The sequence below is a fragment of the Solenopsis invicta genome, chromosome 14, assembly GCF_016802725.1.
Source record: "Solenopsis invicta isolate M01_SB chromosome 14, UNIL_Sinv_3.0, whole genome shotgun sequence".
Classification (NCBI taxonomy): Eukaryota; Metazoa; Arthropoda; class Insecta; order Hymenoptera; family Formicidae; genus Solenopsis; species Solenopsis invicta.
The window spans coordinates 3,690,584-3,707,712 of NC_052677.1; the positions used below are offsets into that span (position 1 = coordinate 3,690,584).

Consider the following 17,129-nt stretch of genomic DNA (forward strand, 5'->3'; position numbering starts at 1 on the left):
CGGCAAGCAATTAGAAACATATTCCATCATCAGAAAATCCAGCCGACTTATTGTCCCGGGGAGTGTCTCTGAGGACATTAGCTTATTCAAATTTATGGTGGCATGGGCCAACTTGGTTGGCAGAGAGCGAAGATCAATGGCCTACACAGAACAATGATATTCCTGTCAATTTATTCTTTCACCCGAGGTGAAAGAATCAAGGCTCAAAATCAGTATCTTACACGCACAGGTTGGATCTACTATCATTAAGTTTAAAAATTATTTCCAAATAGGGAAACTAATAAGAATAATGGCGTACTGCCAAAGATTCATTAACATACGAGTAAATAAATCAACGATAAAGGGCCCATTCAGTGCGGAGGAAGTTCATCAAGCCAAAATCACGTTAATAAGATTAGCACAACTGGAATTGTTCCCAGAGGAAATCCACGCGTTATCTATAGGCAAGATAATAGGAACTCGAAACAAGGTTTCAAGTTTGAATCCTTTTCTACACAAGGACAACACACTCAAAGTAGGAGGGCGTCTAAGGCATGCGAACTTTGATTTTGACAAGAAACATCCAATGATATTGGCGGCCAAGCACCCTCTAACAAAACTCATTTTTGAGGATGAACATAAGCGATTGCTGCATCTCGGCCCTCAAGCATTGCTATTACAAATCAGAGAGAAATATTGGCCCATTGCAGGTCGGAACCTGACGCGTCAAGGTGGATCAATGTCTCAAGTGTTTTCGGTACAGACCCAAAGGAATCACGCCACAAATGGCGGATTTGCCACACAGTCGCGTGTCACCGACTCCTGTTTTCTATAACGTAGGCACAAATTATGCTGGACCGTTTATCATAAAGGATCATAAAGGAAGAGGATGTAAGACGCACAAGGCGTACATCTATTTATTTATCTGCCTGGCTACCAAGGCCATCCATTTGGAGCTGGTGTCTGATCTTACCAGCGAAAACTTCATTTTGGCACTGCGCAGATTTACAGCTCGTCGCGGACGACCAGGCAAGATATCACCTGATAACGGTACCAATTTTGTTGGGGCCTGTTCAGAGTTAAAACTTCTCGGTGAGTTTCTCACATCGAATGAAGGCGAATTGCAGAATCGTCTTGTATCAGAAGGAATTAATTGGAGCTTTATACCTGCCTATGCGCCGCATTTTGGCGGCATATGGAAGTCTGGTATAAAATCAACCAAATACTATTTACAACGTGTCATTGGAAAGGAGCTACTAAGAAGCGTTTGAAGAATTTTATAGTTTATTGACGTAAATAGAGGCGATACTAAATTCCAGACCTCTATCTCCAATGTCATCGCATACCATGGACTTGCAGCCGCTCACGCAGGCCCATTTCATCGTTGGACGGACATTGACAACCGTGCCATGTCCAGATCTAACCGACGTCAATGAGAATCGTCTCTCTTGCTATCAACGGATACAACAGATGCAGCAGAATTTCTGGAAACGATGGTCTAATTTATTTCGAAGTTACATGTCGTTCAAAGTGGAAATCTAACATCGGCACTCTCAAGGTGGGCGATTTAGTATTGGTAAAGGATGACAGCGCACCTCCTTTGCATTGGCAGCTCGGCAGAATAAGCAAGTTGCACCCATCAGCCGACTCTGTAACACGGGCAGCAACCATTCGTACGTCTAAAGGCGTTGTGCGTCGTGCTGTAGTCAAGCTATGTCCTCTACCCATAGAGACTAAGTCAACAAACATTGGAATCGAGCAATCCAACGACGATAAATCACATCATAATTAACGCATTCACTATTTAGAGAGGTATTTGTCACTGTAATCAATTACTTTAGCAATTTTTTTTCTTTTCTCCTTTTGTGGTTTAGCTTAATCCCATTTATGTTGAATTTATTTGCGAGTGTACAACGTATACAATGTTCATGCTACATTTATAATTTAATGCCGATCTAATTTGTCAATTCTATTGAAATACCCTCAGTCTTCCAAGACGGGGAGCATGTTAGGGAAGTTATAGCACTTCCTAGTTATTTCTTTTGTGTGCAAAAGTTTAGTTTTAGTTTAGTAAGGTTGGCTCTAGTGTAGGAAAAAAGGTGTCATGGCGAAGTGTGTGTATCGTACGTGTGTAACACGACCACGTTGAAATATATATCAGTTTAAGCAATTTCGCGTTTTCTTTTTTCACATAATATACAGTCCACTAAAAGCCCAAATAATTAGGTTTCCCTGTTTATCTTATAAAAGTATTGTTATAATTATGTAAGTGGAATATAAATGTTACTATAACGTTTGTTTTATAAATTTAATTTTTATTAATAAATAAATTTTAATTAATAAATAAATAAAACAATAAGCTTGTGTGTAAACAAGCAAACAGCAAATTATGATAACAATAAAGTCAAAATTAACCGAGCAAATACGGTGGAAATAATATATTCAATTAATTTTACATATTGCTTCATACCAATCGCTTAATGAATTTGCGCCTTGATTTTGAGAAACAATGCTGGGGAAACATTCTCGCCTCCAAACGGAGGAACCTTGCGACAGCATTCGTATATCATGAGAAAGATCTGACGCATTGCAAAAAGTAGTATAATGACTAACTAAATTTTATACATATTACATTGTTTTAACTAAAGATGCAAATACAAAAGATGTAATATATGGCTCTATTTATTCATATCGATTAAAGAAAGCTAAAACCAAAACGTCTCGATTAATTACACAATTTTGCGTTCTATGTAAAATTAATTGAATATATTATTTCCATCTTATTCGAGCGGTTAATTTTAACCTTATTATTATCATAATTTATTTTAATTATTTCTATTAGTTCTCATATGATTTAAACATTTATAGAGAAATTTTATATGTCACTCTTCCTTGAATGCAGCTGCGTATCAAATTTTGACGATGTTATAATTCAAAATCTATAAAGTATATATGAATGTGATTATAAAATAAAGTTACTTAAACTGAACGTATAAATAAACTTATTTTTACTTTCATATCCTTGTCCTATAATGTAAATCTTTTTATAGACAGAATGTGTTTTGCTTTCTCAAAATTGATTCTAGGCCATGATTGTTATGCCTTTATCTTTATTGTAATAAATATTTTTTATGATTAAACGTTTAGACTTACCATAAAACCTTTGGAAGTGTCCGCCTTAAACAAGCTTTTAATATATTGTAATACGGATAAAAATAAAAGGCACGTATTTTTTTATACGTGCCTAATCTTACTTTTAAGGAGTGAAACATCCCTTTGAAAAAAATTGGTTTCTTTTTTAACGTATATCGTCGAAACTATAAAAAATAGAGAAAAATGTTCTAAATGAAAGTTGAATGGTTTGAAAAGTACTTTATAACAGCAAAAAAGGTAAATATATCAAATAGGGGAGGCTGCCCTGATGACCTTGACCTTGACATATGTTGTTAAGGTCATGACCCTGAGTAACGTCCAACAAGCCATCGCTTGCCCTTCGTTAAAAGTTATAATCATAAAAAGTTTATGAAAATTAAAAACAATAACTACACATATACTCACATATACACATAAAAATGTGGTACAGAGAACGCGTGGTGCTCCGCCCCTCCCCCTGCAGCCCTCCCCGTCTTTTTTCTAACCTAACCTATCTCTATTTTTGTCGAAATTTGTAATGATATTAGATTTGAAATTATGGGTTGGGTTAGGAAAAATTTTTACGTGTGGTGCAGAGAACCTCTTCTTGCACCCCGTTCCCGTATTTTTCCTAATCCAACCTAATTCCTAATTCTATTTTAGTTTAATTTTAAATCTAATATTGCAACGTGGTCAATTGGATATCCTTGGCCAAATTACAACTAAAATAAGGATAAGTTAGGTTAAAAAAAATACGAGGAGGAGGTGCAGGGAGAGGGGCAGAGCCCTTCCCCCGCCCACGCGTTCTCTGTACCATATTTTTATGTGTACATGTGAGTATATGTGTAGTTATCGCTTTTATTTTTTATAAATTTTTCATGATTATAACTTTTTAACGAAGGGCGAGCGACGGCTAAAACTTGTAGGACGTTACTCAGGGTCATGTCCTTAATAACGTATGTATGTCAAGGTCAAGGTTATCGGGGCAGCTTCCTTTATTTGATATATTTACCTCAAAAAAAAAACAATTAAAAAATTTTTTTAATACTTTTCTTCACTACTTATCTATTTTTTTGAAACTTTTATTTTCTTTTACAAGCAAAATAAAGCTAATTTTATTACAAATTCAACGATATGTGATAAAATTATGATGCAACATTTCCATTTTCCAGAAATAATTAAAAACCACCCCATAACGCATGGTACGCGCACCCGTCCGTGTACTATGAAAGTGTCCCCCTTTGATTTTGACGAGCGTTTAATTGTACGTTGTAGTACAGATCAAAATAAGGGACTCGTATTTTTTTATACGTGCCTTAATGCACTTTTAAGGGTAAAACCCTTTGAAAAAAAATCGTTTTTCTTTCAAAGCGTGTATCGTATTAGGAGTACAAATTGAAAACCGCCGTTTTCCAGTAGATGGGTAGCAGTAAATGCTGGCGCCAAACGTTAGATCAAAAATTTTAAATGTAAGGTTGGGCATCTGGCAACAATTCCTTATCATTGCAGTTGTGAATTTTTATCGGCGTTATATATCTTTTTGTGATCGAAAATGTCGAAATTTGTGCCCAATAAGCGTCATTTGCGGGAAGTTTTGCTTTTTGCCTTCAATTCGAAAAAATCTGCGGCTGAGGTGCGTCGAATGATTGTAACTTATGGTGAGGCTTCCATTAGTGAAAGAACGTGTCGAGAATGGTTCCAACGCTTCAAAAGTGATGATTTCGGCGTAGAAGACAAGGAGCGTCCCGGACAGGTGAAAAAGTTTGAAGACGCACAATTGGAAACATTACTGAATGAAGATTCATCTCAAACGCAACAGGAGCTTGCAGATTCATTGGGCGTGACTCAACAAGCTATTTCACATCGTTTGAAAACCATGGGAATGATCCAAAAGCATGGACACTGGGTGCCATACGAATTAAAGCCGAGAGACGTCGAATGGCGTTTTTTCGCGTGCGAACAGCTGCTCCAACGGCAAAAACGGAAGGATTTTCTGCATCGTATTGTAACCGGCGATGAAAAGTGGATCCATTATGATAATCCAAAGCGAAAAAAATCGTGGGGCTACCGCGGCTATGCATCAACATCGACGGCCAAGCCAAACATCCATGGCTCGAAGCTCATGTTGTGTACTTGGTGGGACCAGCTCGGCGTGATTTATTATGAGCTGTTGCAACCGGGTGAAACCATCACAGGAGCTCGCTACCGAACACAACTAATGCGTTTGAGCCGAGCATTGCAGGAAAAACGGCCACAATACGAGCAAAGACACGAAAAAGTGATGTTGCACGACAACGCTCGCACATGTTGCTCAGGTCTTTAAAACCTATCTGGAAACATTGAAATGGGACGTCTTACCTCATCCGCCGTATTCTCCTGACATCGCCCCTTCAGATTACCACTTGTTCCGATCAATGGCGCATGGCCTGGCTGAGCAGCACTTCCATTATTACGAAGAGGCCAAAAACTGGGTCGATTCGTGGATCGCCGCAAAAGACGAGCAGTTTTTTCGACGCGGGATTCGTATGCTGCCCGAAAGGTGGGAGAAAGTAGTGGCCAGCGATGGACAATACTTTCAAGAATAAGTATGTAACCATTTTTCAACAATCAATCCTCAAATTTTGACAAAAAACGGCGGTTTTCAATTTGTACTCCTAATAGAAACTATAAGGAATAGAGAAAAATGTTCTAATTGAAAGTTAAATGTTTTGAAGAGTACTTAGTAGTAGGTACTTTATTCCTTGCGGAGTACATTGCGGACTTCCGCTCCGTTTACATAGTTTCAACCTTTTTTATTCATTGCTTCTTTTACAACGCACGAGAGAGAGAGAGAAAAATCACTCATCCATCCATACCTCCACACTCATTCTTTGGACCTTCGTTTCTGCCGCTTTCTTCCACACTTTCCTCTCTTCCTTCCACACTCTCATTCATACCCAGCCACCCTCCTCCCTCCCGCATCTCCTCCAGTTTTTTCATCCAAACTTCTCCCTCCCCCCTCTCCTAAAACCTCTCCTACCATCTTCTGCCATCCCTTTTCCGTCCCCCAATCCGTGCATTCCTCCTATATATGCTCCCACGTTTCCTCTCCCCATCCACATATCCTACACTTTCTTTTCTCTTTCTCTTCCCAGTATCTACCTTCTCTCATATCATCTCCTAACCTAAACCTCGCAATCCTTTTCCATCTTTCCTCTTTCCAATCCCTCTGTTTTGAAGAGTACTTTATAACAATAAAAAAAATTTCTTTTAATTTTTTTTTACATTTTTTACATTTTCACCCACTATTTACTTACTTTTTTTTAAATTTTTATTTCTTTTTATAAACAAAATAAAGCTTATTTTATTACAAATTGAATAGTATATGATAAAGTTATGATGCGACCTTTCACTTTTCTAAATATAATTAAAAACTTCGAAGACAGTCTGCGTAAATATCATAAAATCGCACACATTGAGAAAAACATTTATGTAACACTTGAATGTAGGTATACATATTAAGGTCAACACTGCTGAGATGTAAAAATTAAATTTCAACATAAGAAATGATCCAAAGTGTATGCATGCGCCAAGTGGCATCGTTATGTATACTTCTACATCAATCAAATTTTGTATATAATAAACACATAAATTGAATTGTATAAAAGCAGTATAAAAGGTGAAATTTCTAACTAATTTTTAAATTAGTTTTATATTAGTTCTTTTGTTGTTAGTTGATGAGCTGGCATTAGATAGTAAAGGTATGGAATGTGTGAGTAATAATTTTTGTAAACCAAGTCACCTTGTCTGTAAAAGGCTGTAGAGGACAAATGTTCTAATCGAATCATGTAGACCAGTAAATAAATGTTTAACTTATATTAATTTAATTATTTTGTACACAAAAAAATCATGTCTTACAACACCGTAATTGTTATTCTCAGTGTGGTGTCATTTTATTTTGAAGTAACCAAAAAAAATATTTGCAATTAAAAACAGATTATGAATAAATAATAATTTCTTTACTCATAATTTGTTTTCCGTACATACTGTAACATATTAAAAAAAAATTTGACTAAATTAGCGGTTTAAAAAAAGTCACTATTATTTTATTACAATTATTATTATTATTTTAAAACTCTATTTCAACATTTATTGTATTGCATTGATTTGTCTTCAATGCTCTTTTACGAAGTCAATGCCAAATAAAACAAATCCGTTTTATTGTGAAGTAATATTGAATACACGGATCAGTAGGCGTACCATGCGTTATGGAGTGGTTTTTAATTATTTTTGGAAAATAAAAAGGTTGCATCATAACTTTGTCATATACCATTGAATTTGTAACAAAACCAATTATTTTGTTTATAAAAATTTATTTTGTTTATAAAAATTTTGAAAAATTAAGTGGCGGAGAAAAATGTAAAAAAAATTAGAAAAAAAATTTTTTTAATCACTGTTATAAAGTACTCTTCAAACCATTTAACTTTCAATTAGAACATTTTTTTTTTTCCTTATAGTTTCTACGATACACGTTTTGAAAGAAAAACATCGATTTTTTTCAAAGGGATGTTTTACCCTTAAAAGTGCACGTTTGGATAATAGGTATTCCTTATTTTGATCTGTACTACAACGTATTAAACGCTTGTCAAAATCGAAGGGAATCACTTCCATAGTACACGGATGAGTGCGTGTATCATGCGTTATGGGATGGTTTTTAATTATTTTTGGAAAATGAAAATGTCGCATCATAACTTTGTCATATACCGTTGATTTTGTAATAAAATAAGCTTTATTTTTCTTATAAAAAAAATTAAGTTTTTTAACAAAACAGGTAGGTAATGGGAGAAAGTATTAAAAAAATTTTAACAAATTTTTTTATCACTATTATAAAGTACTCTTGTAGCCGTTTAACTTTCATTTAGAATATTTTCTCTATCTTTTATAGTTTCGACAATATACGCTTTAAAAGAAAAAAAAACCCGATTTTCTTCAAAGGGATGTTTTATCCCATAAAAATAAGATTAGGCATGTATAAAAAAATACGTGTCCCTTATTTTTATCCGTATTACAACATATTAAAAGCTCGTTTAAATTTGAGGCGGACACTTCCAGAAGTTTCCTTCTTAGTTTATAATGACAAAATAAAGAAGTATGCTGTTCTAATGTTTGTAATATTTTTAATTTTATAAGTTGACTCATTAGGTAGCGCATTCGTTGATACGTCTTTACTGACTTAATCAACTGTAACTAATTAAATTATTAATCAAAGCAAGTTTAATACATTTTAATTTCAGTTTATTATAATGAAATAAAGCTTAAAAGTATGTAAATTATTTACAATGTAAGATTATCCTTGGTTGAAATAGATTAATGTAAAATAAATTCTTAATGTTTGAAAAAGTGTTTGCAATACCAAATAAATAATATGGCATAGTATAATGTAAACTCACTTGATTTTATATACCATTGTAAACTTGTATAGATGAATTGTATAAATGAATAATAAGATATTTTCCAGGATTATAATAACTGCATTATTCAAAGTTTTAATTGTTTCGCATGTGAATATATTGTTGTATGTGAATAAAATGTGTTTTGGTGCTATTATAGATTAAAAACTGCAATGTATATATACATATATATTTATATATGTATGTAAATACACTTCGCCGCAAATATTTACAGATTTATAAAATAATAAGTAATTTTTTTGGTGATAAATCGACAAAAAAAATTTACTTATAATTCATTTAATAATAAAGGCAAATGAGGCACACGTTGTTCTAAATTTGCTGAAAATTAATGCTCTTTGTTTTCGGCAATATTGCAGCAACAGCACAGACAGATGGCTATCAGGGTAAGCAAAAAAATTGCCGCTTTTCCGTAAAAGTTGCAAGTTAATTGGCTACACAGTTTTTGATCCAATAATTTACATTGATTTTTAGCATTACGAACATTGGTTTTATACAATTTAAGAGTTAACACAACTGTTAATTCTCAAATTAAACGTAACTCTCTGAAAACACTGAAAAACATACTCAAAATAAGACTCAATTCAGTGTCATTTCGGATGCTCAAGTGTAAACTCAAATTTTGAGTGTTTTTCCATGACGGCTCAAATACTAACAAGACGTTATTTTTCAAAATTTTAAGATCTTTTAAATAATGATTTACTAGAGATCCTTAAGTAAGAGATTGGACACCGCTCAGACAACTTTTGTTTGGTGCTTTGATTCGCCATATTGTTCATGACACTTTCGGTACGCTTTCAAAAAATTTTTAAATCAATTTAGTATATATATATATATATAGCTTATTTAGTATATATATATAGCTTATTAACATACAAAAATAAATTTAACTAAGAATTTATGTATGTTTACATTGGTTGTTTAAAGAAAATAAAGAAAATACCTAAAATAAATAAATAATAAATACCTAAAATAAAAAAGAAATTAATTTAATATAACTATGCTTCTTTAATCTTTATGCAAATTATTTTATTTATATAAAATAATTAATAATAATAACAATAAGTAATGTTACATTTGTAATGCTAATTTCCAACTTATAGTGCATGTAGAAATACCGATAATGTATTGTTTATGTCTAATTATGAAATATGTCTTAATGTACGGTGACTTGGATTTAAAGTGCCTCGTTGCGCAAGAAATTTTTAAGAAATTTTTATACTGAAATCTATAGTAATCTAATATATAATATACCAAATTGTCATTCTTTGAAACAAAAAATTATACACTATTTTATTAGAGTAAGATTAAATCAAATGACTATAATATCACCTAATACACATATAAACAACAATACTTTTGCAAGTAAAAGTGTAGCTATGCATACTCGCGTTAAATAAAACTGTTTATTGATTTCAGATATTTATTTATTTATTGCAATTATACATATTTTATTAAAGTGCTTTTTGTTTCTACGGATGCAAAAATTATATTATTTTTTATAAAATTCTAGTAATTTAAAAACATAAATAGAAATATTAATAATTTTCATAGTGATTGTATAATATATTTCACGCTACTATCTAGATAATTTATAATGACGTTTTTATTTTAAAATTTTTCTAAAAATAAAATTTTCTTTAAACTACTACACAAACATGTATGAATTTTCATAATTAAATTAATTTAAACATTTGAAAGCGCGCCAAAAGTGTCCTGAACAATATAGGGGATGGATGGTGGTGTCCAATGTCTTATTTGAGGATCTCTAATGATTTACAAGGATTTTCTTTTTCTAAACAATTTTTGCACAATGGCTGGAAAGACATATATTTAATTTTATAAGTTGATTTTATGAATGTCTATTTTATGAATGTTGTGACTGACAAGGAGATGACGGGAATTGCGAAACATGCAATTAGATGAGAAATATTTCATTCGAAAGGAGGAATTGAGGGTATAAAAAGCGTCAGAGCATTTGAGTGCATGAGTCTTCGTTTAGTTCGTTAATAATAAATAAATAAACTTGAATAAATATGCAAACTTTCTGATTATTACAATTTCTTACATGTAACAAATAATATGTAACGATTAATATTTTGCTACAAATAATAAAACTTATTTACAAATAATAAATGTAGCTATTATTAAAAAAAAAATTGGCACTGCGAGATTTTGAACACATTTTTCACGCGGCCGCCGAGGTCAAAATAGAAAGCGTGCGCCTTAATCTCCTCAGCCCCCCACCGCGCTTCACGCTTTAACCTACCGCACAATAGTACTTATCGTACCGCGCGGCAAACTTTACATACAAATTTCTCTGAAACGAAGACCCATGCACTCAAACTCTCTGACACTTTTTATACCCTCAATCCCCCCTTTCAAATGAACTGTGGCTCATCTAATTTCGTGTTTCGCAATTCGCGTCATCTCCTTGTGAATACTATCAAACTACTGTCACATGTTTAATGTCTTATAAAGACTTTACATTACAAATTACATTAAATGGCACGCAAATCTATTTAACCGTATTCATTTAATTTAAAAAGGTCTTATTTTGAACATGGTCCGATTTAGCCGACTCTTTTTACACATCAAAGTTCCAATAAATAGTTTCAAGTAATGTTTATTTACATCACTTTGTTTTTCGTGAAAGTAAAAAGAGTTTTTCTTTCAAAATAAAAAAAGTATCAAAAGTATTTGTAATTTTTTAAGTTGCTGTCATTTTCTTACATGACTTTGTTTCTCTTACCTAAAAAAAAATAAAGATATTAAATAAATTTGTCTGTTTTCCAGTTTTTATTTATAGTTGCTTATTTTATAATTTATTTTATTACTTATTTTATAACTTATGTTGGATATATATATATATTTCTTTGCTACTAATATAAAAAAGCTCAAATCGTCACGCATTAGATAAGCATTTATCTCATTATTATATTAAATAAAATATTCTAGAAATGTTTATATAATATTTTTATTAAAAATATATTATTATACACGCAAAAATCCAGTGTCTGGCTTATTATATTGACAATTTATATGAATTTTATTTATTTTATTCGAGCCTATAATTTAGGATTCATAATAAAAAGTTATATTAATAAAAAAGCGTAAAAGAGAGAGATAGAAATAGAAGGAGAGGGAAGGGCAAAAAAATAATGATGCTTTAAAATCTGTTTAGTTTAGTATAAGGATTATGTTAAATGAAATATTTGGGAACAAATGAGCTGTAAAGTGTTTAATGAGAAACACGGTCTCTCATTCGATGTTACGGCGACCGCGGGGTATCCACGCAGGGCCGCGGCATCTCTTGATGCGAAGCAAAAGTGTATAAATGTTGATCGTATAAATAGAATCATTCGTCTGCGCGGAGATGCGGCCCTATATAGGAGGAGTTATTTTTGAGTGCTGTATCGTGACTCGTTACAGTTCTGCGTTCAGTTCTACGGAGTTTTGGCCGCGGCAAACAGTGCGACGGTTTCTCATGTGCTGCATCATATAATAGAACAAAGAAACGGAGACATAATTAGTTTGATACGTGAGTGAAAATTATTGTTGATTATGCAATTGAAATTTAATTTCTTATATTCGTGTTGCTCTTCTTGTGTGTTTTGCTAGTGAAAAATTTGTTTTCCTAATTAAGACGATGCATTGAGGAGATACGACATATACACATGCATTTGTGCGCGTATATACGTTTGACACGAATAATTTCTCATCTTTCACTCTTTCTAATAAATTGCTAATAAGTTTTTCAAAACTAGCAAATTTATGAGAATAAGAAAATACATGCATACACATAAATACACAAGTGCATGTATTTATGTATGTGCGTTTTATTTTCATAAATCAATATGTCAATTTTGATGAATTTATTCAACAGTGATCAACAAAAAATAAAAATAATGATATAAGAAATAAATGAAGGTACAATTTCTCGATCGAAACAAATTTTGTTTGATAATATTTTCATATCAGTTGTTAAATATCCCTGCTTAAAATAATAGATAGGATATGATAGAAAATTTTGCCTATCATTTCCTAAGGTGATTTTGTCTCCCTTATTTCGTAAGTGACTTAAAAAATTTCGTATAGACAAATTTGTATCGTAATTTATCATATCCCATGTAAATATCTTTCATATTTTATAATTTTCTTTGTTTTGGTGTATTCTATAATACACTGATTTACCTATGTTATTTAATGTTATTTCAACTATTTTTTTTACGTTAATCAATATGTTTCTATCAGAGTTACAAAAGCATCTACCTATCCTTTTTTATCCTTATAATATCCTATAATATTCTATAATATCCTATACTTTATAATATTCTATAATATCCTGTATTTTATAATGTCCTATATTTTATAATATCTTATAATATTCTGTAATATTCTACATTTTATAATATCCTATAATATTGTATAATATGATTATATTCTATAATATAATGACAGATTTGTACACCAAAATTTTATTATAAAAATTTTTTTTTTGTTTTCTTGTAGATTTTATTCTTATTTTTATTATAAGTTATTTTAATTTGCATATGTTCTATTTTACTAATTATGATTACGCATTATTTTACAATTTTAAAAAATGCATTTGTCGCCGGCGGGATTCGAACCTAAGATTTTTGAGACAATAACCTAATACGCTAACACTGAGCTAATCGTATACTTGTGATATCATTAATAAAAAATTATATTTGAAATAAAGCCGATTTGAACAGTTAAAATATGAAAATTTATACAATGAGTCAATCCTTTTCAATGATAAACAATGATATTACGCATTTAATATTTTATGATAAATTTCTCATAATATATTTTCACACACAAGTTTGTAATAAGGAATAAGATATTATAGAATATTATAGGGTATTATAAAATATAGGATATCATAGAATATTATAGGATATTATAAAGTATAGAATATTATAGAATATTATAGGATATTATAAAATATAGGATATTATATGACATTATAAAAAATATTGCTTGTATAAAATTTTATAGATTTTAAAGTTCGTCATAAAAACATTATGAAAAATATATCATAAAATGCATATCACTGATTATCGTTAAAAAGGATTGACACATTGTACAAATTTTTATGTTTTACATTATTAAGTTTGTATAGAATATTATAGGACATTATAAGATATTATAGAATATTATATGATATAGAATATTATAAGATATTATAGGATATTATAAAAAGTATAGCTTTTACAAAATTTTATAGCTTTCAAAGTTTGTTATGAAAATATATTGTGAGAAATGTATTATAAAATAGTAACAAATACGTAATATTATTGTTTATGATTGAGAAACATTAAAGGGATTTATGGATTTCTTTATGTAACTTTATTAAAAAGAACTGTAACATAAAATATTATTGAATTGGATAGAAATCCTATGTACTGTGACATTGGTAAATGATTCGTCATATAAGTTAACATTGATATTCTTTTCATTTCTATAAGATCCGTTCATTTTCTATCTATCATTTTAAGCAAGGATATTCTTCAGTTCTATAAACTGTGTGCCGAATGTTTTTCGGATTTGAATCACAATCGTGAATTGAAACTAGAAATAATATCTTATATTAATGTGATTGTTATTGTAAATTTTTATTACTATGTTATAAGCAATTTAAAAACTTGTAAAGAATTTATTGCAAAAAATAATCCCCCAGCCAGGGTTCAAACTTGAAATTCCCTTATTCCATAACGAGTGTCATACCAATTTGACTACCGAGGAGTGTAGTAATAAAAATAATGATTTTCTATAATTTTTTTAGGCTAAAAATATGATACATTTATTATTGCTTTGTTACATTACAATTTTGAGAAATTTGTGGTTGAAATTGCAAAAGAAAGCTGTTTTAATGTGTTTTACATATTATAACTACAATTTGTGACGTGATAAAGAAATTTTATTATAATCAAAATTAAATAAGATAATTATTGCACATGTAATGTGACCTAGTACCCAATATGGTATACTTGCTGTTTCTAAGTAGTTACATGTAGAATTGAACAAATAACGCTAATATATAGATTATCAATGTGATTTGTTTACAACAATTGACTACTCAATTTGAATATTCTATTGTTGATAGTGCGATCAAAAGTATATATTTCGTAATTTTTGTATTTAATTTTCGTCACATGTTTTCGTCATAACGGCTTGCTTATAATCAAAGAAAGGAAACTTTTTAGTAAGATACTCTTTATTAAAAGTCAATATAACCTAAATCAATAATAAATAAACACACATTGTAATACTTTTTTAATAGTTTTATTACTCCAAAGCATAAATTCTATTCTATTTACTCAATTACGATACATAAGCCATGGTTTTAAGGAGAAAAAGATAAGTCAATTTTTACTTGTTGGATTGCTGATAAAAATAATTCCTTGTGTACTCTTTCAAAGAATATGTGTTGTTTCGTTGTTTTAAAACAATTGTTTCGTTATTGTGTGAATAAAACGTGCAGTGTTTTTAAAATTCAACCTGGTCAATCTCTTAACGATACCCTCCCCCAGTGTAAGAGTGCTCTAAGTCTGGAGCGAGCCTCTAGACCGAAACGATAAACGAACAACTCTTAACTTAGTAATATTATTTTTTGCATAAACAAATCTCTAAAATTAGATTCTAGATTAAAAAAAAATAAGACAATTTTAACAATTTTATTGAAACTTTAATTTAATTAAAAATTAAATTTTTTTTTATTATATATTAAGTAATCACCTGATAATTTTACTTTTACTGCCGAAAAAACGAAAATGTAATGTTTACTTGTTGACGGTTGAGCGCAGACTAACATATGCAGCATCACAGTAATCGATCTCTATTTTCGCGTTTTTTGAAAGGGACATCAATATATTCATATTTAATGTGCTACAGTTAATGAGGTGTTCACATGTACTCAATTTACCCCTATGCTCAATTAGCCCTGGTTTACTTTATGATTTCTCACTCTTGTATTGACAAGATTATTTTTTTAAAGGGAGTCCCCAAAATTGGACTCCCGATTAAAAGAAAATAAAATAATTTTAACATTTTTATTGGAAGTTAAGTGAAATTTACACTTCAATATTTATGACTATTTTTATACTAAAATTATGTTGAAATTTCGTTAAAATTTTTTTGTAATTTTATCAGATATTTTTAAGCAATTTTTATGCAAAGTGGCCCTTTTAGCAACAAATACCTTCTTGAAAAATCAAAGAATTTGGAGAAAAAATATTTTTCATAAAAAATTCTTTACAGTTTTTTGGAAAGAGAGGCTTTTAAATGCTTGTTTACATCAATATTGTTATGTTATTAATTTAATATTGTAATATTACTTTTCTGATTGAATTTAAGAGCTGCATTTCAAAATCAATAGTAACGGTAGTTCGAAGAATTAGAAAATGTACATAAAATCACATAATTATTTGAGTATTAAGATCCGTTTTTCCTTGATTTTAATTATTTTATAATTATTCTTGTGTGCAGATAAATTCCAATAGCAACAAGACATATAAGTTTATTGATGAAAAGAGACATGTAAAAGACATCAATGATATCAATACCAATAAAAAGCAGAGAGCTTCATCAAATAAGATTATTAGAATTGCTGCAGAAAAGACAGATGAAATTGAAGAATTAATAAATATTATTATATATTCAAATTAAAAATATTTTATTGCCATAACTTTTCAAAATATTTTGATTTTTATGAATCTTTTACTTATTAATGTTAAAACATCTCTTCAAGTGATGAGTTTATGTCTTTATCAACAATAACATCTTAAAAATCTCATAAACTCAAAGAAAAAATTGAAATAAAGAAAATGTAAGCAAAACAAAGGCTCTTTCGGACTTCCGTTTCCGGTAGTGAGAGTGATAGTCGTGTGTTTGTAAGAGTGTTTGGTGAGAGTGTGTTTTTGAGAAGAAGAAGGGCAGGATTGGAGTGTGAGGGGGTGAGGGGACGGAGAAGTGGCAGGTGGAGTTGGGAGAATAAGGGATAGGACAGGGGTAAGGGAATAGGGAGACAGGAGTGATAGTAGGGTTGGGACGGGATTTAGAGGTTAGACGGGATAGTAGGTATAGAGAAAAGAGAGGAAGCAGAAAAGAGGGAGGGTAGCGACATCGGGCGGTAGAAGTGAGAAGCATAGCAGGAGAGAGTTAGTGCAGTCGCGGGAAATTTTGAATTGGAGTAATCTACTGAGTATCCAATATAATATCCTAACATATAATTTGGTATTTTTACATTGCCTAAACTTAATTGATTTGTTTTCTTAGATTAAAAGTGATAATCTTAAATATAAAAAAGTCATTCTAGTAAATATTTTAAATAGGAAAATTGGCAGGTTAGAAGAAAGACGAGATGGAGGAAGGAAAGAAGGGAGGGAAAGAGAGGGAAAAGGAAGTAGAGGGGAACGGAGAGGAAAAGAGAAGAGTAGGAAGGCCGAGCAAGGCAGAAAGTCTTATGAGGGAAAGCTCAAATAGTGCGCCACTGCTAGAATTGTTGAAGAGAGGAGAGAAAAGGAAGGGTGAACAGGGGGAGGA

At 31.0% G+C, this 17,129-nt stretch overlaps 2 protein-coding genes across 4 annotated transcripts in view; both read left to right on the forward strand.

Annotated features, from left to right (window-relative positions):
* The first annotated feature begins 289 nt into the window (after positions 1–289).
* On the forward strand, positions 290–1,771 carry LOC105196885. The gene is made up of 3 exons (XM_011163034.1): positions 290–736; positions 852–1,185; positions 1,494–1,771. Exons 1-3 carry the CDS (start codon positions 290–292, stop codon positions 1,769–1,771), a joined length of 1,059 nt encoding a protein of 352 aa, XP_011161336.1.
* Positions 1,772–11,981: 10,210 nt separating this feature from the next.
* The window catches only part of LOC105196944 (glutamate receptor-interacting protein 1), a 130,387-nt gene continuing 125,239 nt past the window's right edge, over positions 11,982–17,129 (forward strand). Inside the window, exons 1-2 of one of the 3 annotated variants that reach the window (XM_039456975.1) lie at positions 12,000–12,102; positions 12,448–12,491. The gene's annotated coding sequence lies outside the window, so the exon portion shown is untranslated. Of the gene's footprint in view, positions 12,103–12,447; positions 12,492–17,129 lie in introns of all 3 variants that reach the window. The other 2 variants (XM_039456974.1, XM_039456973.1) reach the window with 2 other exon arrangements.

What these genes read in the sequence shown, in the direction of transcription:
- LOC105196885 (XM_011163034.1), top strand. Translation starts at nt 290, where the DNA reads ATGGCGTACTGCCAAAGATTCATTAACATACGAGTAAATAAATCAACG. An exon ending in CAATGTCTCAAGTGTTTTCG is followed by an intron (nt 737 to 851) that starts GTACAGACCCAA and finishes TTTATCATAAAG; the next exon opens with GATCATAAAGGAAGAGGATG. An exon ending in TGGCGGCATATGGAAGTCTG is followed by an intron (nt 1,186 to 1,493) that starts GTATAAAATCAA and finishes TTTATTTCGAAG; the next exon opens with TTACATGTCGTTCAAAGTGG.